Source organism: Balaenoptera physalus, assembly GCF_965194825.1.
Source record: "Balaenoptera physalus genome assembly, chromosome: 10".
In the NCBI taxonomy this organism is placed as follows: Eukaryota; Metazoa; Chordata; class Mammalia; order Artiodactyla; family Balaenopteridae; genus Balaenoptera; species Balaenoptera physalus.
This window is the reverse complement of record NC_138889.1, coordinates 109,354,997-109,380,419: the sequence shown is the minus strand read 5'-3', so window position 1 is coordinate 109,380,419 and position 25,423 is coordinate 109,354,997. Positions and strand designations below refer to the sequence as shown.

Sequence of the window (25,423 nt, the reverse complement as noted above, 5' to 3'; positions counted from 1 at the left end):
AAAGGGACAGGGTAAAGACCGGCCCCCAGGAGCTCAGAGGAGGAGGGGAGAAGAGAGGAACGCAGAAACAGCACAGCCAAGGTCACCTGGGGGACCTGCAGGAAGAGGAGAGGAAGTCCTGGGGATTGGGTTTCATCATGGTGACAATGACAATTATTCCTTTTTATTACTACTGCCATTCTCACAACTAATAGCAGCTGGCATTCCTGTGTGCCATGTGTCAGGGACCATGCAAAGTACTCTGTTACTTAATAACAACCCCATCAAGTAAGTGCTCTCAATTTCTCTATTTCACAGAGAAGGAAGTGGAGGCTCAGAGAGGTAAGTGACCAGCCCAGGGTCACTCAGCTGAGAAGTGGCAAAGCTGGGATTTGAACCCAGGTCTGTCTGACACTAAAGCTTACATTCTTGACCACTCCCTGTGCAACCTTAGGGAAGAAGAGGATCAAGGGTAGAAGGCGGAGAAAAGACAGAACTACTAAAAAATTAGACAAACCCACTATTGGAGACTTCAACACCTCCATCAGTAACTGACAGCACAAGCAGTCAGGAAGGATACAGACAACCTGAACAGCACTATCCATCAACTGGATCTAACCAACATTTATAGGACACTCCACCAGCAACATCAGGTGACACATCTTCTCAAGCTCACATGGAATATTCACCAAGGTAGACCACATGCTGGGGCATAAAACATACCTGAACAAAGTTAAAAGGATAGAAATCATACAAAGCATATGCCGTGTGTGAGACACAACGTGGAGGTCATGGGGGTGAGTGTGAGAAGAAAAGGGACAGGGTAAAGACCGGCCCCCAGGAGCTCAGAGGAGGAGGGGGAGTATGAGCACATACTCGCTCACACACGCGTGTGCACATGCTTTCTCCGCTGTCTTCATTACTCCCGTGAGGAGCCTGTGATGGAGGATGGCTGCTTCTGTTTTAGGGACGAGGATATGGAAATTAATTCCACATTAATTTAATGGAATTAAACTAGAATTCAATAACAGAAAGATAGCTGGAAAATTCCCAACCATTTGGAAATTACACAACACACTTCTAAATAACACAAGGGCCAAAGAATTATTGAGAACAATTTTAAAATATTTTAACTAACTGAAAATGAAAATGCAATTTATCAAAATTTGTGGGATGCAGCAAAACCAGTGCTTAGAGGGAAATTCATAGCCCTGAAATGCATATATTAGAAAAGAGGACAAAGAGACAGTCTGCTTGGGATACTGGATGCCACAGGGACTATGTATTAAAAGACTGCCAGGCAGCAACCTGGCAGGCAGAGAATCAGGTCCCTGTTCAATGTCCCAACAGAAAGTGCTGAGGTCACACCTACCACCACAAGTCAACAGGTTCTGCAGGAGCACGAGGTGGACTGGGCATGAGCACCGTGGCGTCCCGTCACCCTTGGCAATGCAGATGTGGGAACAGCCGCCATTGTCCCGGGCACAAGGGTGGGCTGCTGTGGAGAGAAAAGAGGGAGGGGGTCGGGCTCTGCCTCCTACCTCAGGACTGTGGCCTAGAGGATGGAGGGGATGAATGCCAGGCAAGAACTCACAAGAACCGGCACTCCAATAGGAGTGTGGTAGATCCTCACACTTAATTCTTAGGGCAGCCTATGGAGCTTGTTTCTATTGACACTGCGTTTTGCAGATGAGGAAACGGAGGCCAAAAGCACTTATAGAACTTTCCCTACGTCATACCCCAGCCTGTCTGCACCAGCTCCCATTGTGCCCACTACCATCATGCTACACTGCCCACCTGTGTGTCTGTCTCTCATGGTGTAGTGGGCTGAGTGGTGGCCCCCCAAAAGATATGTCCACGTCCTAATGCCTGGAATCTCTGAATGTGACCTTATTTGGGAAAAGGGTCTTTGCAAATGACGTAATCACGTTAAGGATCTTGAGATGGGGTCTAATTCTGAATTGTCTGTGTGGTCCCTAAATGCACTGACAAATGTCCTTATAAGAGACGACATAAGAGGTGAAGGCAGGGGAGAAGGTCATGTGATGACAAAGGCAGAGACTGCAATGATGCAGCCACAAGGAACACCGGCAACCACAGGAAGTGGGAGGGGCAAAGAACCATCGCCTCCTCCTCCTCCTCCTCCCCAGCCCCCACCTCCAGCCTCCATAGGGAGCACAGCCTTGCAGACACCTTGATTTTGGATTTCTCCAGAACTGTGAGAGAATACATTTCTGTTGCCTTAAGTCACCCAGTTTGTGGTGACTTGTTATAGCAGCTACAGGAAACTAATACACATGGAAATTAAAATAATAAGGGTGTTGAACCCTGGGGAATTTGAAGATTTCAATTCAGTTAACTTCATGTGCCCAACACCTTGACAATGGTTAGGAGGCTGGGTGGGTGGCTGACGTCCCTCAGGTGAGAGGAGATGCCACAAAGCACTCTGCTCCTCACCCAGACCCCCAAAGACAAATCATAGTTTTTCCTCCTCAACCTTGAGGATTAGGTGTTTTTAAAATGACAGAGTCATGGTTTAGAGCAGGGTTAGCAAACTTTTTCCATAAAGAATCAGAAAGCAAATAATTTTGGTTTCATGGGCCAGGCCACCTATCTATCTATCTAGGTGACCATGACTCCTGGTCAGCCAGCCGCAAAGCAAAGGCGGCCAGGATGACACAGACCTATGGGCTGCAGAGTGCCACCCCTGGTTTAGAGTTTAGTTGTGGGATCTTGTGGGGAGGCAGGATGGGTGGCCCACGTCCCAAATCAACACGGCAGAGCTCACCCAAGGACTTCCCGCCCTCACCCAAAACAAGGAGCCTCTCCATGTCACCCTAGACCCCACACATTAGCACTCATGGACACGTCCCTGTCTCCAACCTCAAATCTGCTCACTGAACGTCTCCTGGCCCTTCCAGCCCCTCGGTTCCAAGGAGCTACCGGTCAATGAGCCTGGCTTTCTGCCGACACCAGCAGGCAGTGGGTCTCGACATTTGTGGGCTCAGCACTCACCATTCTGACCATCTGCCAGCAACAACCAGGAATCAGGACTTGGCTGAGGATGGTGTAAGGGGCCAGGTGAACACAGGCATTCTAACCCATAGGCATGGGGTGCCTCAGTTATCTGGAAGCTAGTTCCTAGTGACTTCACTTATCCAGGATCCAGCTGATTACCCACAAGGACAGAACCCACCACCCAGCAGTCAACACAGAAGTGACTGATTCAGAGGTCATGGTCCTCATCCTGAGCAGGAAGCCCAACAGAAAAAAAATCCCAGTGGCTAAAATGTGGGCTCTGGCCTCAAATCCAAGCCCCATCAGGTTTATTGGCTAGGTGACAGGGGGAAGTAATACCCTTTCTGAGCCCTACTTTCCTCAGCTGTAAAATAGAATTACTGTGAAATAACACATATAATGTAATAATATACTGAGCACAGGACCTGGGGTGCAGAACAGTCAACACATGGTGTGGCCGAGGCAGGAGGCCAATAGTAATGGGCTGGGGTGAGGCTGGTGGGGCAGCCCCCGGGGCCCTGAAGGCGGCCAGACCGTGGGCACCACAGGACAAGGACAGAGATGGCTCTGCTCACCCAGCTGGCAGCCCAGGTGTATTTACTGAATGAAGAGAGAAAAGCGAGAGGACAGAGGGAGAGGTAGACACTTCACACACACACACATACACACCCCTCCATATCCACATATAGCCATATACGGAGGTGGGCAGAGGAACCAGAGGTCCCAGTTACCGACATCATCCCTCTCCCAGGCCCCTGGGCACAGCCAGACTGGGGTAGGCAGAATCCTAAAATGCCCCCGAAATATCCTGCCCTACTCCCCAGCTGGGGAAGATGTGATGAGCTATTACGCCCGTGGCTTTGTTACCTTACTCGGCAGAAGGGATTTACAGATATAATTAAGGTTACTAATCAGTTGATTTAGAGTCAATCTAAAGGGAGACTAGTCTAAAACTGGGCCAAATCTAATCGCAAGCCCTTGGAGAGCGGAGTGGGTTCCAGCTGGTAGAAAAGGAAGTCAGAGAGGTTCGATCTGCCGCTGATGGGGCGAGGGCCTGAGGGTGGCCTCCGGAAGCCGAGAGTAGACTTGGCCGACAGTCAGAAAGAAAAGAGGATCTCAGTCCTACAACTCTCACATTGGCCTGTCCTCCTGCCTTTTTCCAAGGGGGCCAGTTCAGGGGCCGCTCTGCTCTGTGAAGAGGTCCACCCTCCCCTCGGCGGCGTCTGCACACACCGCTGCCTGTTGCCCGCTGCCCACCCGCCACGTACAGAACTCCTCCAGGCTGATGTCCTCCACGGCGTGGATGCCGGTCAGGTGGGCGACACGGCCCTGGACTCGTGTCCGCGCATCCCCTGTGGTCTTGTCCACGCGCTCAATCATCTGCTGCTGGCGGTCGATCCAGTAGAGGTGCCTGCCCAGCACAGTCAGGCCCACAGGCTGCACGATGTTGGCGTCCTCCAGGGTCAGGCGGTTGGCCCCTGCAAGAGGGAGGCGCTCCCCCTGAGTGGCGGCTGACCCCTAGAGCTCGGCCCACGCTTGCCTCGGGAGACGGGTGGGCTGCCGGGAGCCTGGGGGACGCCGGGCTCTGGCCAGGGCTGGGGGCTGGGGCACGTTCCCTGGAATCAGGTAGATGTGAGACCACCTCTCGGACAGCCCTGCATCTACCTGGGCTGCCCTTCGACCAGGGCCGTGGCCCCAGTCGCTGGCCCCCTGCAAGCACGGTGCCTCCCCTGCCCCCAGCCCACCCCAACTTCTGGAAGAAAAGCCCCTTTAAGCACCGATTCTCACTCCTCTCTGGCCCAGGGGCCTCCCGGACTAAGGCGGCCACGGCAGAGTAGCTGAGCGCATGGGCGCTGGAGGCAGAGCGGTCGGACTCCTGTTCCACCCGACGCTGGGGGCCCTGCACGGCTGGCTCACCCTCTCTGAGCCTCATCGGCCCCTGCCACCTGGGGATCATTTGGGACCCACATCCTGGAACGCGGCGGGGGGACTATACGTGGTGAAGCCCCAGCCCAGTGCCTGCTCGCAGTAGGTCCCCGACAAACGCGGCGGCTGCTATGCTGTGACTGATGACCAGGACGGCGGGCGTCCTGGCGGGTCGGACGTGGTGGTTGCCGAGGGACCGATCCCCGGGGAGGCTCCAGGGCGCGTACCTGACAGGTCGCAGCTTTCAATGCGCTTCAGGTCGGCGTCCACCCAGAAGAGCTTGCCCAGCATGTTGTCCACCACGAGGGCCACGGGGCGGATGAGGCCCGTGGTGAAGAGGACCTCACGCTCAGTGCCATCCAGGGCCGCGCGCTCTATCTTGGCTGCTCGGTCCTGCATGTTAGTGAAGTACAGGTACCTGCGAGAGAACAGCAGGTGAAGGACGGGTGCTGCGTCCGCTACGTCCTCAGCAAAGCACCAGAGAGACCGGCCCCAGACCCTGTGGGCACCCAGCGGGGCTTTGGAAAGTGACCAGTCATATGACCCCAGCCTCTAGGGGCTGGACCCGGAGCTGAAAGGTCATGCCCTGGAGGGGCTGGAAAATGTCCCCCAAGACCTCATGTCTACCTGGAACCTCGGAATATGACCTTATTTGGAAACAAGGTCTTTGCAGATGTAACTAAGGATCAAGATGAGGCCGCCCCGGTTAGGGTGGGCCCTCAACCAGTGAGAGTGGCCTCAAGAGAGAGAAGAGGCCACACAGACACAGAGAGAAGCCCACGTGAAGACAGAGGCAGAGTGGAGGTGCGCGGCCACAAGCCCAGGAGCACGCGGGGCCCCTGAAGCTGAGAAGCAGGAAGCAACCTCCCCTAGAGACTCCAGTGGGAGCACGGCCCTGCCGCCCTTGACTTTGGCCCCTGGAACCGCGAGGGAATAAACCTCCGTGTTTTAAGCCCCCGGTCTGTGGTCACTTGCGGCAGCCCCCGGGACTAGTACACGCCCCCTCCTTTGATTCCTAAAGAGCCGCCTTCAGTAACTGAGCCCCCGGGTGCTGCAGGGCTGGCACTCCCCGCTGTCCTCACAAGGAAACTGAATCCCTGGGAGGTCACGTCACCTGCCTGAGGTCACACAGGCAGTAGGTGACAGAGTCGGGATTTGAACCCAGGTCTGCCTGGCCGTCCCCGGGCACAAGCTCCAGCACACGGTGCCTCGATGGGTCTGATTCCCGCCCTGAACGGCAGCCCCATCTCAGTACCTGAGATGGTCACCATGCTCCTGCCTTGCACCCCCAAACCCTCCCCGATTGGCTTTATTTCCCAATCTCACGTCATGTGGTTTTGGCCCCCTCACTCCCCCGCCCTGGTCCTTCCCTTTGGGACCCTCCACATCTGTCAACGTGTCTCAGGTGCTCTCCCACCTACCAGAGAACCTGAGGGCCCATCAGGGAGCTTCAGGGAAGGAAGAAGCTCCCAGTCAGGTAGTGACCTCCCCTAGGCAAGTGAATAACCCGCCACCACGTGGGACGCTTTGGAAGGGATGGTTGAATAGGGTTCAAGTTTGGCGGGATGGTACCAGACCTATGAATCACATCCTGCCTGCGTCTCTCAGCAAAGCCCTCACCCCTGCACAGGCTTTCAGTGCAGGCCATCCCTGGGAGTCTCTGCCTCCCTGCCATGCCTGGGAATGAGCTGGTGTCTCCCTGCAGCACTCCGGCTGTGGATGGGGGTGTCGGGGGTGGAAGACCCCTCCAGGCCCGAGAGGCCGGCATTCACGGGAGGGGCCCCTGGCACGCCCCGGCGGGTGCAGCACCCCACCCGCGCGGCCCCGCACCCTCGCTCGGCGTTGACGACGATGGCCCTCGGCTTGTCGCGGTCCCCGCGGAGCACCACGCCCATGGCATCCCCGTTCAGCCGGTGGACGTTGATGGTGTCTGTGGCCTCGCACGTCCAAAACAGCGTCCGGCTGTAGATGTCAACGCTGAGGTCGTGCGGCTGCCTGTCCGGGTTCTGGCTTTGGCTCGGAGAGGTCAAAACGAAGGGCTGGAGGGCGGTAAGAAACGAGCACCGGCTAAAGTCACGGCGGCAAGGGCGGAGCCTGTGCCCGAGTGCAGAGCAAACGTCAAAACCCCAACCGTGTCTGGAAACCTCTCCTTTCAAACCAGCTCTTGCCCACACATCCGCCTGAGAGTGAAGCTGATCCCTCCAGCAGCCTCCAGGAGAGCTCTCGCCCATGGGCTCCGATGCCAGGCCCCGCCACCAGTGACGGCACCGGATCCGGCTGCCTGGAAGCCACCCCACCCGGGCTGGCCGGCCTGCGCCCGCACGTGCAGAGGGACCACCCAGCAGCTGAGCGGTCAGCCCAGGATTACAGGCCCCCGGCTCAAGACATCTTCTCACTTCTTGTTTCCTTAGACTCAGACTTTTGGATTAAGGCCCTCAAATCTTTTTTTTTCTTTTTTCCTTCCCTTGGATTCTTTTTTTTTTTTTTTAACATCTTTATTGGAGTATAATTGCTTTACAATGGTGTGTTAGTTTCTGCTGTATAACAAAGTGAGTCAGCTATACATATACATGTATCCCCATATCCCCTCCCTCTTGTGTCTCCCTCCCACCCTCCCTATCCCACCCCTCTAGGTGGTCACAAAGCACTGAGCTGATCTCCCTGTGCTATGTGGCTGCTTCCCACTAGCTATCTGTTTTACATTTGGTAGTGTATATATGTCCATGCCACTCTCTCACTTCGTCCCAGCTTACCCTTCCCCCTCCCCGTGTCCTCAAGTCCATTCTCTACGTCTGCGTCTTTATTCCTGTCCTGCCCCTAGGTTCTTCATGACCATTTTATTTTTATTTTTTTAGATTCCATATATATGTGTTAGCATACAGTATTTGTTTTTCTCTTTCTGACTTACTTCACTCTGTATGACAGTCTCTAGGTCCATCCACCTCACTACAAATAACTCAATTTCGTTTCTTTTTATGGCTGAGTAATATTCCATTGTATATATGTGCTGCATCTTCTTTATCCATTCATCTGTCGATGAACACTAAGGTTGCTTCCATGTCCTGGCTATTGTAAACACAGCTGCAATGAACATTGTGGTACATGACGCTTTCTGAATTATGGTTTTCTCAGAGCATATGCCCAGTAGTGGGATTGCTGGGTCGTATGGTAGTTCTGTTTTTAGTTTTTTAAGGAACCTCCATACCGTCCTCCAGAGTGAAGGCCCTCAAATCTTATTGTTTTTTAAATTTAGGGTGCCAGGACAATAGGTGTCCAGCACAGAGGTCCACCTCTCACAGCCTCTTCCCTGAGGGAGACAGGCCAGGGGTTCAAGGCCAGGTGAGGGTGCAGGGCTGCCCCGCAGCGCATACCGGGAGCCCAGGGGCAGCACGTGCCCCTCGCGGGGTCTGTTCTGCCCCTCACACTCCCTGCGGGTCTCCACCCCGAGCCTCTCCCGGAAGCGCTGCCGGACTCCATGCCGTCTACTGCCTCTCAGGGATGAGCCCGGGCTTTCGGAGCCACCGACAGAGAATCCCTTTAAAGGGGACCTTGTTTCATGAACTGATGCAGGAGAAGGAGAGCTCCCAGAGCTTCCCTCGCCTCCCTCACAGGCTAGAGGCCAACTCCCTGGTGGATCTGGTCCCCTTGGGTTCTCAGGTGACCTGACGTGGTGCAAAGGGGCTTCCCAAGCTCCTGGGCTGCTGCCACCAACGGTTTGGATGAAAAGTTCCTCCTCTGAGAAGGGAATCATCTTTAGATGATGTTCTGATCACAGCTCATTGCAGACCCTCTTAATACACCTCTTTTCAGCAGTCAATAAAACAGGAGGTCTCCTGGTGGTCAAGAGGGGGCTTGCAGCCAAAAATAAGCCCCCTTCCCCAGGCCCAGCCTCTTGGAGTCAGCTGGAGAGGAACCCCCCGCCCCCAAACACACACACAGCAGCCTCTGGTCCCGCCCTGCTGGGCAGCTGGAAGCACGTCACTCGCATCTCTGCAGGTAACAACATCCACGCCCCCAGGAGTTGCGGGCCCTAGGAGCCAGGCGTCAACTCCAGCCGGCACATTCCTTTCCCAAGAGCCACAGAGCTCTCTGGCCAAAGACCACAGCCCAGTGCAGCCGACGGCCTGGGAGTAAAGCAGGATTCCAGCTAGCCCTGGCCAGAGTCAGGCTCCCTGTGGAGGGTGGGTGTGCGGGAGGCGGGCACACGCTCATCGGAACAACCAGCTGAGAGAAAAGTGCATGCTGTAACAGCACACCACCCACGTCCCTCCCCAGGCACACAGGCACGAGGAGATAAACTTTACACGGCTGGCCGGTTTTATAAAACCCAAACTCCAATTTTACCATAAGGAACAGCACTAATGCCTGTGCAAAAAACTTAGCAGAATCCAATTCAACGTCACAATCCACACCCCGCCCCCTCACCAGTACAAAGTGGTACTTAACCAAGTGGGAAAGTCTGCAGCAACGGCTCACGGGAGGATGCAACCCCAGGGTCCACTGATGGATGGACGGAGAAGCAAAATGTCCTCTATATAGACAGTGGAGTGTTATTCAGTCGTAAAGAGGAAGAAAATTCTGATACCTCCTATGATGTGGATGAACCTTGAGGACATTGTGCTAAGTGAAATAGGCCAGTCACAAAAGGACAAATACTGGGTGATTCTACTTATAGAAAGTACTTAGTGCTGCCAAATTCATAGAGACAGAAGGCAGGATGGTGGGCACCAGGGACTGGGGGTATGGGGGGAATGGAGAGTTAGTGTTTAATGGGGACAGAGTTTCCTCTGGAGATGGATGGTGGTGATGGCTGTACAACAATATCAATGTACTTAATGCCATGGAGCTGTACACTTAAAAATGGTTAAAATGGTCCATTTTTTGTAACGTATATTTACCACAATAAAAGAATTAAAAATTAGGGCTTCCCTGGTGGTGCAGTGGCTGAGAATCTGCCTGCCAATGCAAGGGACACGGGTTCGAGCCCTGGTCTGGGAAGATCCCACATGCTGCGGAGCAACTGGGCCCGTGAGCCACAACTACTGAGCCTGCGCGTCTGGAGCCTGTGCTCCGCAACAAGAGAGGCCGCGACAGTGAGAGGCCCACGCACCGCGATGAAGAGTGGCCCCCGCTCGCCGCAACTAGAGAAAGCCTACGCACAGAAACAAAGACCCAACACAGCCATAAATAAATAAATAAATAAATAAATAAAATTAAAAAAAAAAGAATAAAAAATTAAATAGAAAAACGACAGCCGAGTAGATGATAGCTAAGAATACCATCCTTGGAGGTGGGGTGGTACCCCTAATAATCAAAGCCACCAGAGGGTGGAGTTTAGCAAGAGACACAGGAAGGGAAATGAATATTTTCCAGATTAAGTGTTCCTAAAAGGGCTTTTTCTTCAAAGTCTTCCCCCACTTCTGCCGGACACCATAAAAGAATGCAAAAGAACGCCTCTCCATGGGACTTTAAGGCAATTTGCGCCCAGCAACTTTCTCAGCAGGAAGCCATGGTCCATCAATTAACACTTCCTGTTCTCCAAAGGACTCAAAGGGACTGTCACCTGCGCCCAGGGTGGGATGAAAGAAATCCATTCCCACCATTTCCACCAGGCTCTGCCCCCACAGAGATGCTGATCACAGCTGCTCGGGCACAGCTGGGCCTTTTACCATCAACCAAGGACACACATGTCAAAGGATGACTTGTTAACTTTACATCGTGGGTGGATGAAGTATTTTGTCGCAAGTGAGGCCCAGTCTTACAGGCAGCAATGGCACCCAGTTCAGGGTGGGGAAGAGAAACACCTCCATTACAGACACGAAAATCTTCTGAAAATCTCCACTCACAAACATCTGCATCGCTGTTCTAACAGTATCAAGATTTCACCACGATGACGTAAGCTGTTACACTGACCACTCGATTGAGAAAGAGACCATTGGGTTCTGTAGCTTTTGTGAACGGAGTCTTTAGAAACTGGCATGACCAGCCAGGCACGTCCTACTGGAATTCTGGCCACAGTTCCCTGTCACATGGCTGGATACGCCGGGTGTGCCCCGAGGCTGCAGTGACAATGTCCTTCCTGGCATGGGTCACAAACACCTAACACAGAAAAGTAGTCAGTTCTGCTAGACTCACGTTTGGAAAACATGTATTCGTCCCCATGCAGTGATGTATCAGGGACAATTTGAGCAGAGAGCAGGTTTCGCATTCGCTTTGCACAACTGCACCCAGGAGAAACACTAGGCAAGTGCAGAGGACACAGCAGCACCGCACCGAGCAGGGGCCCACAAACACACGTGCCTCCAGCGACCCCCAGCCCCCGTGCACTGGGAGCCACGCCATCCACGCTGGGGTTACAACGGTATGTCCCCTCTCAGACAACCCTCCTTCCAGCGTTCCACAAAAACCCACAAGCTGCAACCTTCCGACCCCCATGTCCTCCGCCAACTTCAGGTCTTTTCAACGTCAAGAGCCATATCTGCTGGAGCATTTATGTACCGAACCACTTCACATTCGAAGGACAGTGCCCCTGTATTGCCAGGTTCCTCTCTTTTTTTCCGTTTGTCACTGATGGCCTTTTGAGTGCTGCACACCTAACCCCCTTTCCCTCACCAGCCCTGTGGTCTGTACTGGGCGATTTTGTACAGTGCAGTGATTTTCAGAAACATGTACATTGCATTATAACAGAACTGACTATACAACTCCCCTAAAATAAAAGATAAATCTAGAATAACCAATATCAACTATCCCTGCACAGAACCACTATGGAAAGGAAAAGAAATCCCATGGGGTTTGACGCCCACCACTGCTACTTAAACAACTGCAAGATCCAGTTTCTACACAGAATCACAATCTAAGGGTTTCCCACTGCTCAGCCTTATACCTGGCAATGACATAATCGGAGTCCAATCATTGTTTACCCCAAACTGTGCCCTCTTGGCACCCCCTCTGCTAAGAAAAGGGGGCGGTAGCCTGGACGCCGCCAGTGCGAGCTCCTCGTGGAAGGGCCCCCCGCGCCCCCCCACAAGCACACTTACCTGGGTCCCATCATCCTTGGCGCGTTTGATGTTCTGGCGCCCATCCACCCAGTAGATGAACTTGTCCAGTGGGTCATAGTCGATGGCCTTGACGTTCCTCAGCCCGTGCAGGGGCAGGATGAGGTCTGGGCTGTGCTGGTCATCAGGGATCATCCGGCTGATGGCACACTTCTGGCTGAAGAGCAGGAAGGCGGTGGGTGCTGGAGAGAGGCAAACGGGGGCGGGCGCACGTCAGTGTCTGGGAGCTGAACAGGGAGTGGGCAGGGAGGATGGCGTTCCATTTTATGGTAAAAAGTAGATTTGCGTGTGCACCTACGAGACGCACGTGGAAAAAGGCTGGAAAGACGCAAAACTGTTTCTTGGGGGTGGACTACGGGGAATTTTATTCTCCATGTTACACGTCTCTGTTGTTTCCATATTTTATAAGCGTGTGTGTTATTTTAAAACTAGATATCCAGTTCTTTTCAGATTATCAAGACTTAAGTCACAAGGAGGGAAAGGTAGTGAACACCAAACTCCCACCCATAAGTGTGTGTGATGCTCTGGTGACAGTGGGATTCGCCAGGGGCTTCTACGTGCGCCAGGGAATGGCTGAAAACCGTGTGACGTGAACAGTGACACCGGGAGGGGACGCTCCTCAGGGCTGTCAGGACCCAGGATGTGTAGTGGCCACCATCTGCAGCCACATCAAGAGTTACAGCTGGGCCACAAGAATCCAAGTCACAGCCCTGGGTCTGCCGGCCTTGGGAGCCAGCACCCAAGTCACATCTCCTCTGGGCAGTGCGTGACCTGCACCTCCACTTGACCCTTCAAGGTTATGGCCCCCAGTGGCAAGGACAACAGGACCAAAGAGAGCCCAAGAGTGGGGAATCCCAGGCTGTGGCCCCAGGCCCATCACATATGAGGCCTGGGGCCTCGACCAAGCCCCTTAACCCTTCGAAGCTGTAGGTCCCTCATCCACATAATTGGGCCAAGGAAGCTCAGTCCTCTTAATGCCCAGGGCTGCGAGAGGCTCACACAATGCCCGGATGACAAAGAGCTTTACAAACTGTCTAGCGCTGCACAGAGGCCGAGTTATAACTAGCTCTCTGCTGATGTCACAGGAGAAAAGCCTGCCAACAGGACACAGCTGTTCTCCCTGCGGGCCCATGGGAAAGTCACTCTCAGGCTCTCTGAACCTCGCTTTTCTTAAAATTGAAAGTGAAAAGGCCTACCTTGTTCAGAAGGTCGGTGTGAGGATTACACAGTGGACATGAGGCCACACGCAAGGGGTCAGGGCAGGGACTCTGGAGCCAGCCTGCCTGGATTCAAACCTGGTTCAAGTCTTACCAGCTGTGTGGCCTTGGGTGGGTAGCTACACATCTCTGTGCCCAGGGTCCTTGTCTGTGAAATGGGGACAGTGATACTCCCTACCCCATAGGCTGGAGGATTAAGTACCATAAAAAGCACTTGGAACAATGCCTGGCCCTATAAGTGGGTGCTCTCCCCCCAGGGACTGTTTTTCACATCCCAAGAGCCTGTCATGGGGCGTGCCAGCTGAGGGCTTGGACCATCTACTCGTGTCTTGATGAAGCAACAGGTCTTCCACCCAGCCTGAGCCTCCAGGTAACATTAGGCAACATGTGCAGTGCACAACCTGCCCAACTGCCCATGTGCACCAAGGTTTCCCCAGATAAAAAGCTTCTTTCCACCTTAACCGCCAGAGTCAGACTGATGATCTAATGTGGGAGTGAGGGACAGGGGGAGAGCGAGGCACTTACGGCTGCAGTTGCGGCTACTGGGGTCCAGGGTGTAATGTGAGGCACAGCTGCAGCGGTGGCCGCTGGGGACAGCCAGGCACAGCTGCCCACACTGCCCGTTGTTGTGCATGCAGTCATTGAGGCCGTCCTGGCGGGAGGAGTGGAACACCAGGATGTCCATCACGAAATCCAGGTGGCCCTGGATGAGGGTGCGGTTCCGGCCACTGGTCTTGTCGGCTCGCTCGATGCTGTGCAGGTTCCAGTCTGTCCAGTAGATGTAATCGCTGTACTGCGTCAGGCCGAAGGGGTGCGGGAGGTCATCGGCAATCACAACCCGTTCCTGACCTGCGTGGAGGCACACGGGTACCGAGTCACCAACGGGCACCGCACGGGTGTCCTGTGGGTGAACGCGTTCAACCTGCAGCCTGGCCACCTGCGTCGGGCTCATAAAGCATGTGACCGCTTTGGGAAACGAGCAGGGTCCACTGAGGCTGGATGTGCACCTGCCCTGAGGGCAGGCGATTCCCCTCTTGCAGCACAAGAGAAATGCATGCAGCATCCACCCAAACAACACAGATGAGAATGTGCACAGCAGCAACTATGTGTAACAGCCGCAAACAGGAAACAACCCAAATGTCCGTCAATAGTAGGATGGATTAGGGATTTCCCTGTGGTCCAGTGATTAAGACTCCAAGCACCCAATGCAGGGGGCCCAGGTTTGATCTCTGGTCAGGGAACTAGATCCCGCATGCCGCAACTAAGAGCCCGCATGCCACAACTAAAAGATCCCGCGTGCCGCAACTAAGACCCAGCACAGCCAAACTAAAAAAAAAAAAAAAAAAGTAGGATGGATTTAAAAATGGTAGGATCTTTGGGACCTCCCTGGTGGCTCAGTGGTTAAGCATCCACCTGCCAATGCAGGGGATGCAGGTTCGATCCCTGGTCCGGAAAGATCCCACATGCCGTGGAGCAACTAAGCCCGTGCGCCACAACCACTCAGCCTGCGCTCTACAGCCTGCGAGCCACAACTACTGAGCCTGCGTGCCACAACTACTGAAGCCTGCACACCTAGAGCCCATGGTCTGCAACAAGAGAAGCCACCGCAAGGAGAAGCCCGCGCACCCCCGCTCGCTGCAACTAGAGAAAGCCTGTGCGCAGCAACGGAGAGCCAACACAGCCAAAAATAAATAAATAAATAAAATGTAACTTTATAAAATAAAAAAAATTTTTTTTAAAAAGGTAGGATCTTCATACAATGGAAATGACGCAGCAATAAAAAAGAATAACAACAACGTGGGCGACTCTCACAGTTATTAGACTGAGTGAAAGAATCCAGACGCTGGAGAGCACACGCTGTACTGTCACAGTGATAGAAAGTTCTAGAACAGCACAACTAGTACACATAGATAGAAGTCAGGGCAGCACCGACCCCTGAGGAGGCTGGCGAGATTGACTAAAAGCCTTTTGAGGGCTGGAAACTTCCCTACTTTGATCTGCATGGGAGCTACACAGGCTATGTTGATGCTTCTGTGTATGTACAAGTATCTGTATGTAAAAATTCTCCAACTTGACCACTTTTTTGTACTTGACTGTATATATACGTCAGTAAAAATTTTAAATATTGATAAAATAAAACCTTCTGCCTAGCAGTCTACCACAGTGGTTGAAACCAGGTTCTGGAGTCAGCCTGGGCCCCCCTCACTTCTCCTCTGACCAGCATGTGACCTTGGGAAAGCTATGTAAGCTTCTTGACTCTCAGTCTCCCCATCTGCAAAATGGGTATTTTTTCGGGGGGGCCACGCCGTGTGGCTTGTGGGATCTTAGTTCCCCAACCAGGGATCGAACCCAGGGCCACGGCAGTGAAAGCACCAAGTCCTAACCACTGGACCACCAGGGAAGTCCCAAAATGGTTATTCTTAAAGAGTGCCCTCATGGGTATCCATGATAATTAAATGTAATAAATTATGATAAAAAAAAATGAGGTTTGTGATATAACTGTGATAAATATTCAATGAGATCATGCACGTAGAATGGTCAAAATGCCGGCACAAATTAAGTGCTTGATAAAAACTACGTGCAGAATAACATTCCCCCCTCTCCCCCGAAAAGAGGTCATCCTAATCTCCAGAATTTCTGAATATAGTACCTTACACGGCAAAAGGGGCTTTGCAGGTGCGACTAAATTAAGGATTTTGAAATGGGGAGACGATTCTGGATTATCCCAGTGCACCCAGTGCAAACACAAGCGTCCTTGTAAGAGGGAGCAGGACAGTGAGAGAGAGAGGCTGGTGGAGGCTATACAGCTGGCTTTGAAGATGGAGGAAGGGCCACAAGTCAAGGATGCAGGAGCCCCCAGAAGATGGAAAAGGCAGTGGATTCTCCTCTAGAGCCTCCAGATGGAAGGTAGCCCCGCCCACACCCTGCTTTCATTTGGGAACGCTGGTGCCATTCTAACGCCAGCAGCAGAGGGCTTGTGAAATGAACCAGGGTCTGCTCACGTGACCCGCCGAGCAGTTACACGCAGAGCACACACCTGTGTGCACCTGCTGGGACTACTGCGGCCACACGCAGGCTCAGGGCCGCGTGAGGTGGGGAGAGCGGGTGCAGGGCCCGGTGACACTCGACAAGTTCTGTCCCTCCACCTGGGCATGGGTTTCTAAGTCTTCACTTGTCAAAGTGTGTGTGTTGTACGAGCGCCTCATGTATGCTCTATTTCACAGTAAAAACGGTACCAGTGAAAACACGTTGGCGACATGGGGACATGCTTCTCCTATACAGGAGTGGGAAAAAGCCAGATGAAGATCATACATGGCACGATTTGAAACAACGTTTTCAAAATGATTTTTAAAAAGGAAAAACGTGAAAAAAATCTTCAGAGATGAACAGCTAAAAATATTTGCTTAAAAAAATCAATCAAAAAAATTTTGAGGGCTTCCCTGGTGGCACAGTGGTTGAGAATCTGCCTGCCAATGCAGGGGACACGGGTTCGAGCCCTCGTCTGGGAAGATCCCACATGCCGCGGAGCAACTGGGCCCGTGAGCCACAACTACTGAGCCTGCGCGTCTGGAGCCTGTGCTCCACAACAAGAGAGGCCGTGATAATCAGAGGCCCGCGCACCGCGATGAAGAGTGGCCCCCGCTTGCCGCAACTAGAGAAAGCCCTCGCACAGAAATGAAGATCCAACACAGCCATAAAAAATAAATAAATAAATAAATAAAATTTTTTAAAAAATCAGTCAAAAAAATTTTGAGACTGGAAAGAAATATGCCAACAGGTGAATATACATTATTACTGACTGGTGAAATTATGGATAATTAAAATTTTTCTTCCTGTTTTTCTGCATTTTTAGAAATTTTTTAAGTTGATTATTTTATCATTAGAAGAAAGATAGTTCTGAAATAAAGGTGCTCCCTGGCTGCCTCTGTCACGCACACGCTGCCCGACCCCACTCCGCCCCAGGCCCCGGACCGGGACTCGGAGTGGACTTTTCCAGCAACAACGATCATTAACTAAACACTCAGAGGGCGGTGACTGTGCTCCAGGCTTGGTGAGAAGGGCCTTCACTCTCATCCTTTCAGTTAATTCTCACAGCAGCAGCTGTAGGAGGAAGGGACCATCGGCATTAGAGAACCGAGGCACAGAAAGGTTAAGTCACCTGGCTCAAGTCACACAGCAAGAGCAAGGCCAGGACTGCAACCAGGATGGCGAGGCCCCAGGTTCACGCCCCACGCCCACTCGCGCCACGCCAGGCGACATTCCCACCCTCCCCTTGCCCGGGGCCTCCCCTGTTATCAACCAAGTGATCCCTACACATCTACGCCATTCAGCGGGAATATGGCCGAAAACGGCCTGGCTGGACGCACACGACCACCCTCAACCTGCAGAGTCGAGGGGGTTTCCAGGGCTTTCGCTGCTTTTCCTCCGAGTGTGTCTTTACTCTGGGGTAATCAGGGAGCTTAATTATTTCAGGCAACCACAGCTGTGCTGTGACTGGTTTCCCACCTGGCACCAGCCTCTTGTAATTCCCTGTGGGGCTGGGGGTGGCGGTCTCAAAGACACATTCAAGCCTTGCTCTTGGCCTCATACACCAGGACAGTCAGCAGGGTGGGTGCAGCCCGGCGCAAGCAGAAACCAGGCCACTGGGCTTCTAGCCCTGGCTCTGCTCACACAGTACCTGGAGACGAGCCATTCAGCCCACCTATGCCTCAGTTTCCTCATCTGTAAAATGGGCACAACCACACCCACCACAGGTGGCGGCAGCAGCAGCGATTAGGAAGGAAGCCAAATTCTCTCAGTTGAACGGGGCAGCCCCATCACGTGGTATCACCCAGGAGAGCTAATATAACCACCCCCCCCCCCCCGCAAGAAGTCCAGAGTCATGTGATTTCTAGGCTCAAATCCTGCCTTCACTGCTGGGTGGCTGGGAACGAGGGTCTTTTTGGTTTTGTTTTTAACCTAATCCCAGGTGTTGAGTGGTCCCAGAACAATGCCTAGCACCCAGTAGGTATTCAGGGTCAGATGGAGCTGTAGCACGTGGCCCTGGGGTCTGAGTGGCACTCTGTGACCTTACACAAGTCCCACGACCTCCCCGGGCCTCAGTTTCACCATCAATGAAAACCTACGCTACGTGGTGTAGGGTCAAATTAGAATCCTGGCACGGGGTTGGCCGGGACCCGGCTCTCAGCTGGTGTGTAGGAAAACAGCTGTCACTGGGGTATCTATTGACACATCTACAGCAACAGCACCAGGGGCGGAAAGGGACAACCCTCAGGAGGGGGCAAGGCTGGGTCAGCACCCGGGGCGTGGCCGCACCTCCTGGGGGGCTTGGGCCTCGTGGGCCCAAGGGCACAGCGCTGTGGGGGCTGAGCGCGGCCAACACCCAGGGCAGGGATGCCCCCTCGTGGCGGGACCCACTGGCCCTCACCCAGACCGGGGCAGGGACGCCCCCTCGCGGCGGGACCCGCCGGCCCTCACCCAGCCCGGGGCAGGGACGCCCCCTCGCGGCAGGGCCCACCGGCCCTCACCCAGCATGTTGGACGACTCAATCATGTTGGTGTCCAGGTCCGTCCAGTAGAGACGCTGGTCGGCGTAGTCAATGGTGAGGTCGTTGGCCCGGCCCACCTTATCCACCAGCGTCATGCAGTTGGTCCCGTCCATGAAGGCCCGCACGATCCTGGGCTTGCCGCCCCACTCGGTCCAGTAGATGTAGCTGGAAGACATGGGAGCAGGGTGGGGCAGGCTCAGGCACGGCCACCCTCACGGCAGGGCAGGGAGCACACCTGCCGCCATCTCCTCGGCTGTGCCGATGGCACCCCTGCAGGAAGCAGGGAAGGGGCGAGACCCTCGGAGCCCCCTCCACCCCACCGTCCCTCTGGGAGCAGTCACGGAGCTACGTCCTGCCTCCTGGGGTCCCACAGCAGCCCCCTGCAAGCTAAGCCCTGATATTCTCATTCGGGTGCACAGACTGGGTGACCGTGCAACAGGACATCCAGCCTGGGACACCTGTGTCAGGGACAAACGCTAACTAAGCTGGACAGGATGCCAGGGTGACCGGGACGGGCAGGAAGAACGTGGGCAAATCGGGGCGTACAGTCTCCTCTCCTCAAAGAAGGTAGAAAACAAGACCCTGAGGCAAACAGGCATCGTAGGGTCAGGATTCGAACTCAGCTCTGCCGTCTCCACCAACGGGTCCTCCTTCGTCGCTCTTCAGCAGTGGCTCCGGGGAAGGAATCCCCATTCCAGAATTGTGTACGTTTCACTGGTCCTTTCGCTAAAACCTGGACCTTTCTTTTTGTTCTGCCGAAATCTTCCCTTCCCTGGAAGAGCGCGCAGCAGGCAGGGTTTGGACTGCTCCCTACACGCCACTAATGCTTTATGGTTCGAGCCCTGAGTGCAGAGGAAGACTCCACCCTGGCCCCTCCGGCCCCAGGGCAGGGCCCCCAGGCTGCCTGACACATAAAAGCATGTGCCTTGCAAGGTGGGTTTTAAACCGCCGCTAAGTGGCCAGCAAGAAGCAGGAGGGGAGAAGCCCAGGACAGGAGCCCAGAAAGGACTGCACAGGACTTCCTGGCCCAGCCCTGCTCTAACCAGTTACGTGACCTTCAGTAAATCACTGAGCTTCTCTGAGCCTCAGTTTCTGCATCTGTAAAATCACCCACCCCTTGCAGGGCCCCTGGATGCCCAGATGAGATGACCCCCCTGGGAGCGCCCAATGTGGTGCCTGATACAGAGGCTTCCCTTCCTGCCTTGTGCTCTGGGCCTCAGTGTCTCCACTATGAAATGAACCAGATGACCTCCAAGGGTCCCGCCAGCCCCGGCCACCTCAAAGCTAGTAGCGGTCATTACTGCTCTAACTGCAGAGTGCCAGGTGGGCAGCCGTCTGCCTCGGCCTCGGGTCATCAACGCACTGGCTCATGTACAGAGGTGACGGGGACATGCCTGCTGGACAAAAACGGTCCTCACCCTTTGGTGGGGTCCAGGGCCAGCGACCTCGGGTTGTCCAGATCCCTCCACACAAGGACCTGCCGGAACTGCCCATCCAGCCGGGCCACTTCGATCCTGTTGGTCCCGGTGTCCGCCCAATAGAGGTTCTTGCCCATCCAGTCGACGGCCATGCCTTCCGGGTAGTCGAGGCCAAACTCGATCACGTGCTCCACGGAGCTCCCGTTCATGAAGGCTCGGCTGATGGTCTGGGAGCAGGTGAGGAGGAAAGGGGCACCGGTTAGAAACCAGAGTTTTTGCAGATGTCTCCTGAAGCAACTACTGATCACATTTGGGACCAAATCACCAACATTCGAGTTTTTATTCTTTTTATTTCTTTTATATTTATTTTAATTTTTTCCCAACATTTGAGTTTTTGAAGGAACATTTGAAAAGCAGCAAAATACAACCTTTTTAGAAGAAACAATTTGGTTATATATATAAAATATATACTTCATTTAAAAATATGTAAAAATATTTTATTTAATAGTGTACAATTATAAAAAATATATAATTATATATAAGCTATATTATATATATATATGTATCATGACCCTTCAAAATAGTTGTAACCTTAAAAAAAAAAAAAAATCACTGTATCCTTTCACCCAGTAATCTTCCTCCTGAAACTTTATCCAAAGGAATGAAAACACAAAAGAGGCTTTACCCACAGAGATGCTTGTTACTGTGGTATCATTTAGAGTCGGAAAAAACTGGAAGAACATTTAAAATAAGGGAACGGTTAAGTATGATAAGGAATATATGTGCACTGGAATATTTTACACATTTAAAGAATTATGTTAAAGAGTTTGTAATAGGCTGATAAAATACCTGTTGTAATGTGATGTGAAGAAAACCAGGATACAGAATTCTACGAAGCATATGATTGTGATTATGAGAAATACTAACATAGGGAAAAACTCAAAGGAAATACACTAAAATGACATCAATGGCTGACTTGGGATGATGGGGATGTGGGCGTTTTTATTTTCTTCTTTATACTTTTCTGTATAATATACTTTTCTCTCTTTCTACAATGAACCCTGTGACTTTTAAAATCAGAAAAATCTTTAAGAGCCATGTAATACCAACAGTAGAATAAAAGACAGGTGATTAAACTGTTTGAGTTGTCCAGTGCTTTAGAACAGGGGTCAGCAGACCTTTTCTGTAAGTATTTCAGGTGTCACAGGACATTTGGATCTGTCACAACCTAGTGGCACAAAAGCAGGTGCAGACGATCCATGAGCAAATGGGCACCAGTGTGACCCAATAAAACTTTATTGACAAAACACGGAGGCCAGCCCACGGACCAGTATGCCAAACCCTGCTTTAGAAGATGAAAGAGGCTTTCCTGTATTCATCCAGGATGTTTAAGTTAGCACCCGGAACAAAGAAAGAGCTTGCTAAGTAAGCGGGCACTCATGAGGGAGTGGATGGGGTGAATCGAAAAATACACGGACACCCAATCACTCTAGAAATGGCCACCTGTGTGTCCACTGGACCTGCTCATTGTAATCATTCGTGCTTATTTATTAACGCAGGTTCACTAATGTTCTATTGGTGTGAATCGAGTTACAATAAATATTATAGTTCTTTTATTTTTTTTAATTTATTTATTTTTTTGGCAGCACTGTGTAGCTTGCGGGATCTTAGTTCCCCGACCAAGGATCGAACCTGTGCCCCCTGCAGTGGAAGTGCGCCGTCCTAACCACTGGACTGCCAGGGAATTCCCTATAGTTCTTTAAAAAAAAACCCAAAACTTTTTCTACAAGGGAACACTACTCAGCCATGAAAAAGAATGAAATGTTGCCATTTGCAATAATATCGATGGACTGGGAGGGTATTATGCTAATTCAGACAGAGAAAAACAAATACTGTACGACATCACTTATATGTGCAACCTAAAAAATACAACAAACTAGCAAATATAACAAAAAAGAAGCAGATTCACAGATACAGCGGTTACCAGTGGGGAGAGGGAAGGGGGAGGGGCAACATCATGGTAGGAGAGTAAGAGGTACAAACTATTAGGTATAAAATAAGCTACAAGGATATATTGTACAACACAGGGAATGTGGCCAGTATTTTATAATAACTCTAAATGGAGTATAACCTTTAAAAATTGTGACTCACTCTATTGTGCACCTGTAACTTACATTGTACAGCAACTAAACTTCAATTTTAACAAACCGTTAAAAAAACAAGGGACTTCCCTGGTGGCGCAGTGGATGGGACTCCGGGGGCCCGGGTTCGATCCCTGGTTGGGGAACTAGATCCCACATGCATGCTGCAACTAGGAGTTCCCATGCCACAACTAAGGAGCCCGTGTGCCGCAACTAAGGAGCCCATGTGCCACAACCGGGGAGCCCGTGAGCTGCAGCTGAGGTGCCCGCCTGCTGCAACTAAGACCCCACACAACCAAATAAATAAATAAATTTTTTTTTTTTTTTTAAAAAAGGAAGAAAACCTTTTTTCAGCCTCTGAGGCAATACCATCACCGGGTAGGTATTCACGGGAAAGGTGCACGGGGAGGACGCCCAGCCGCCGTACCTTCAGGCTGACGTCAGTCCAGTAGATGTGATGGTTGGACACGTCGAAGTCCAGCGCAGAGGCCTCCTTGACGCCCGTGAGCGGGATGGCCACGTCGTTGTTATTGGTATCCAGGGAGATCCTGTGGATGGCGGCCCGGCTGGTGAACACGAGGAAGGCCTCGGGGACGATGCAGGTCTTCATGTCACTCAGCAGCTCCAGGCCGATGGGGCAGCCGCACTTGGCGGCGCGGGGTGTGAAGAAGCACAGGTGGCTGCAGCCCCCGTTCCTGTCCGCACACGGGTTGGTCCCTGGACGGAAAGACACAGGCTCTAGACGCCAGAGGCCCAGCAGAGAGGGGGTGGGCAGTGGCTCCACGGTTGTACGAGGCTTCGTTTCTGCCAGACGTCACACAGGGACAGCAGGTGGGCGGATGGAAACCCAGGGCCTCCCCAGGCATGGGGAGGGCACGTAACAACGGCTGGCTCTGGGCCCAGGGCATTCCCGCACTTGGACTCCTCCATCCTCATGGCGACCTGGGGACAACCGCACCCCCTGCTCCCCCCACCCCGCCGGGCCTGGACTCCCTGCCTGCTGACCTGACCGCAGCCCGAGACGCCACCCAGACAGTTCCTCCTCCCGGTCCCCGGCACTCTCGGTGCCCTCGAACTCAGATGCACCCAGGACGGCCCAAGGCGCCTCTTTCTTATTGTAGCAGACGGTACTTAGCATTCACGTATCTTTGGCCAGGCCGTTAGTCTCACTCATCTGCCGCAGTGCTGTTAAAATTGGCTTTAATTTAGTGTCAAGTATTTCAGCTAGAAAAAGAATCCTCTCTCCCATCTTTCCCAGTAAATCCCTACATGAGAGAGAGAGAAAGAGGGAGGGAGGGGTCCAATTTCTCAACTTTAAATCACACCCAATGGATATATCATTTTTCTTATCTCTAGGGTTTTATTTTTTGTTTTTCAGACACTCACTCACCGGTGGGCCTCACGTTCCACAGTGGATGACAAACGTGTTTTCAAAGGCGGCTGGTAAACTGAGTGTGCTGATTCCATCGCCTTGTCTCAGGAGTGCGGGTTGTGACCAAAGGCCTCTCCCGGAGACCAAGATGCACTAGATCCCCCCAGGATCTCCGCCCACGGCCTCACCTCCAGGCCTGTGCTCAGCTGTCGCTTCTGCCGGGCAAACCCTGACCCCCACCTGCTCCCTAAATTCCAAGCTCAAATGCCCTCCCTCATATTTTAAAGCCAGGCATCCCTCTAACACCTCAACTGTAGTCACCAGCCTGGCAGCAGAGCTAACTAAGGGGTGTCTCACCCACTAGACTTAAGGGCGAGCACTGGGGCCTCTCTGGTCCTTCCTCCCTCCCTCCCTCCAGCAAAGGCTTGCTGAGTGTCTCTGATGTGTAGGTGCAGTACTAGGTGCTGGGCCCCAGCTGGGGACAGGGTCCCTGCTGCCACAGAGCCCACAGTCCCGTCCCCCCATCTGTCCTCCCACCACAGCTGGACACCACTGTCCCCAGTGTAGCCTGTCGACCTGCACTGGGAATCATGTTCATAAAGAGACAAATCCTTGTGTTAAGGGAGCTTTCTGCAGATCCTGGCTTTCAGATAAAGGGTGTGTGCTTGAGGGTCCGGGCTGTCACACTGGACAACGATTCCAGCCCAGCCCAGCCAGGAGGTCGAGGCAGACCCGGGCATGAGTCCTGAGCTTGGCCACCCAATAGCTACACGGCTTTGCCACCCTCTCCCCAGCGCAAATAGGGCCACATCGTAATTCGCGTAGAGGGCTGCTCTGGGCACTGAGGCACTTAGCCACAGCCTGGCACGCAGCAGGCGCTCTGCAAGTGTTAGCCATCGTGAGAACAACTATTGCCACCAGTGCCCAGTCACCATGCCTGGTCGATACCCCACCCCCATGCCACTGGTCCTGGACCAATATTCTCACCATCTCCTGTGCTGTCCAGCCCCAGAGTGGTGCCCCAGCCCGGCACTTACACCCCCAGCTTTGGCCTCCAACTGGGCTGCCTGTGGACCAAAAGGGCAGCCACGAGCCTGTGGCATGGCTGACCCATGGCTGGAGGCTGACCCGACTCACCGACGGCCTTGGCCACGTTCACGGCCTTGAGCCCCATCAGGTCGGGCAGCTGGTCGATGATGACGTCCCGGCTCGCCTTGACCTTGTGCACGCGCTCGATGCTGCGCCGCTGCCAGTCGGTCCAGTAGATGAAGTCCCCCAGCAGCGTGAACCCGAAAATGTGTGGGAGCTTGTCCTCCAGGAGCGTCCGCCTCTTTGTCCCGTCGATGTTGATCACCTGCAGGATGGCAGACGTAGGGCTGAACCAGCCTCGGGCCTGAACTGCCTGGAACAGGACGGGCCCCAGCAGCGTCTGCACCTGGCAAGGCCACCTAACAAAGCCACGACTCACTGGGGCAGCTGGATGAGTGATGTTTCCAGTGATGGGGCCATTCAGCGGCTCTTCCCCACTGCCTCCCCTACCTGGGGGTGGATGCTGGGCTGAGAGGGGCAGGCAAGACAAACAGGTGTCCTCTCTCTCGCCATTGCTGATCGACTAGCAGTGGCTGCCCGGAATACCAAGGTGTGGGTCTCCGACCCAGGATGGGCTCATTGATTAGTAATGTCTGCCAAGATGTAGAACGGGGAGGCACCAGTTCACACCCTTGACACGGAGCTCAATTTCAAAAGGCT

General features: G+C 53.1%; 1 protein-coding gene across 3 annotated transcripts in view; it reads right to left on the bottom strand.

Annotated features, from left to right (window-relative positions):
- The window catches only part of LRP5 (LDL receptor related protein 5), a 110,188-nt gene that overhangs the window by 15,297 nt on the left and 69,468 nt on the right, over window positions 1-25,423 (bottom strand). For all 3 annotated transcript variants that reach the window (XM_082476430.1, XM_082476428.1, XM_082476429.1), the window contains exons 8-17: window positions 24,812-25,028; window positions 22,730-23,019; window positions 20,162-20,388; window positions 18,724-18,908; window positions 13,721-14,044; window positions 11,961-12,160; window positions 6,754-6,962; window positions 5,151-5,341; window positions 4,266-4,475; window positions 1,352-1,477 (exon numbers count right to left, since the gene is read on the bottom strand). In XM_082476430.1, coding sequence (XP_082332556.1) covers window positions 1,352-1,477; window positions 4,266-4,475; window positions 5,151-5,341; window positions 6,754-6,962; window positions 11,961-12,160; window positions 13,721-14,044; window positions 18,724-18,908; window positions 20,162-20,388; window positions 22,730-23,019; window positions 24,812-25,028 — 2,179 coding nt within the window. The remainder of the gene's footprint in view (window positions 1-1,351; window positions 1,478-4,265; window positions 4,476-5,150; window positions 5,342-6,753; window positions 6,963-11,960; window positions 12,161-13,720; window positions 14,045-18,723; window positions 18,909-20,161; window positions 20,389-22,729; window positions 23,020-24,811; window positions 25,029-25,423) is intronic.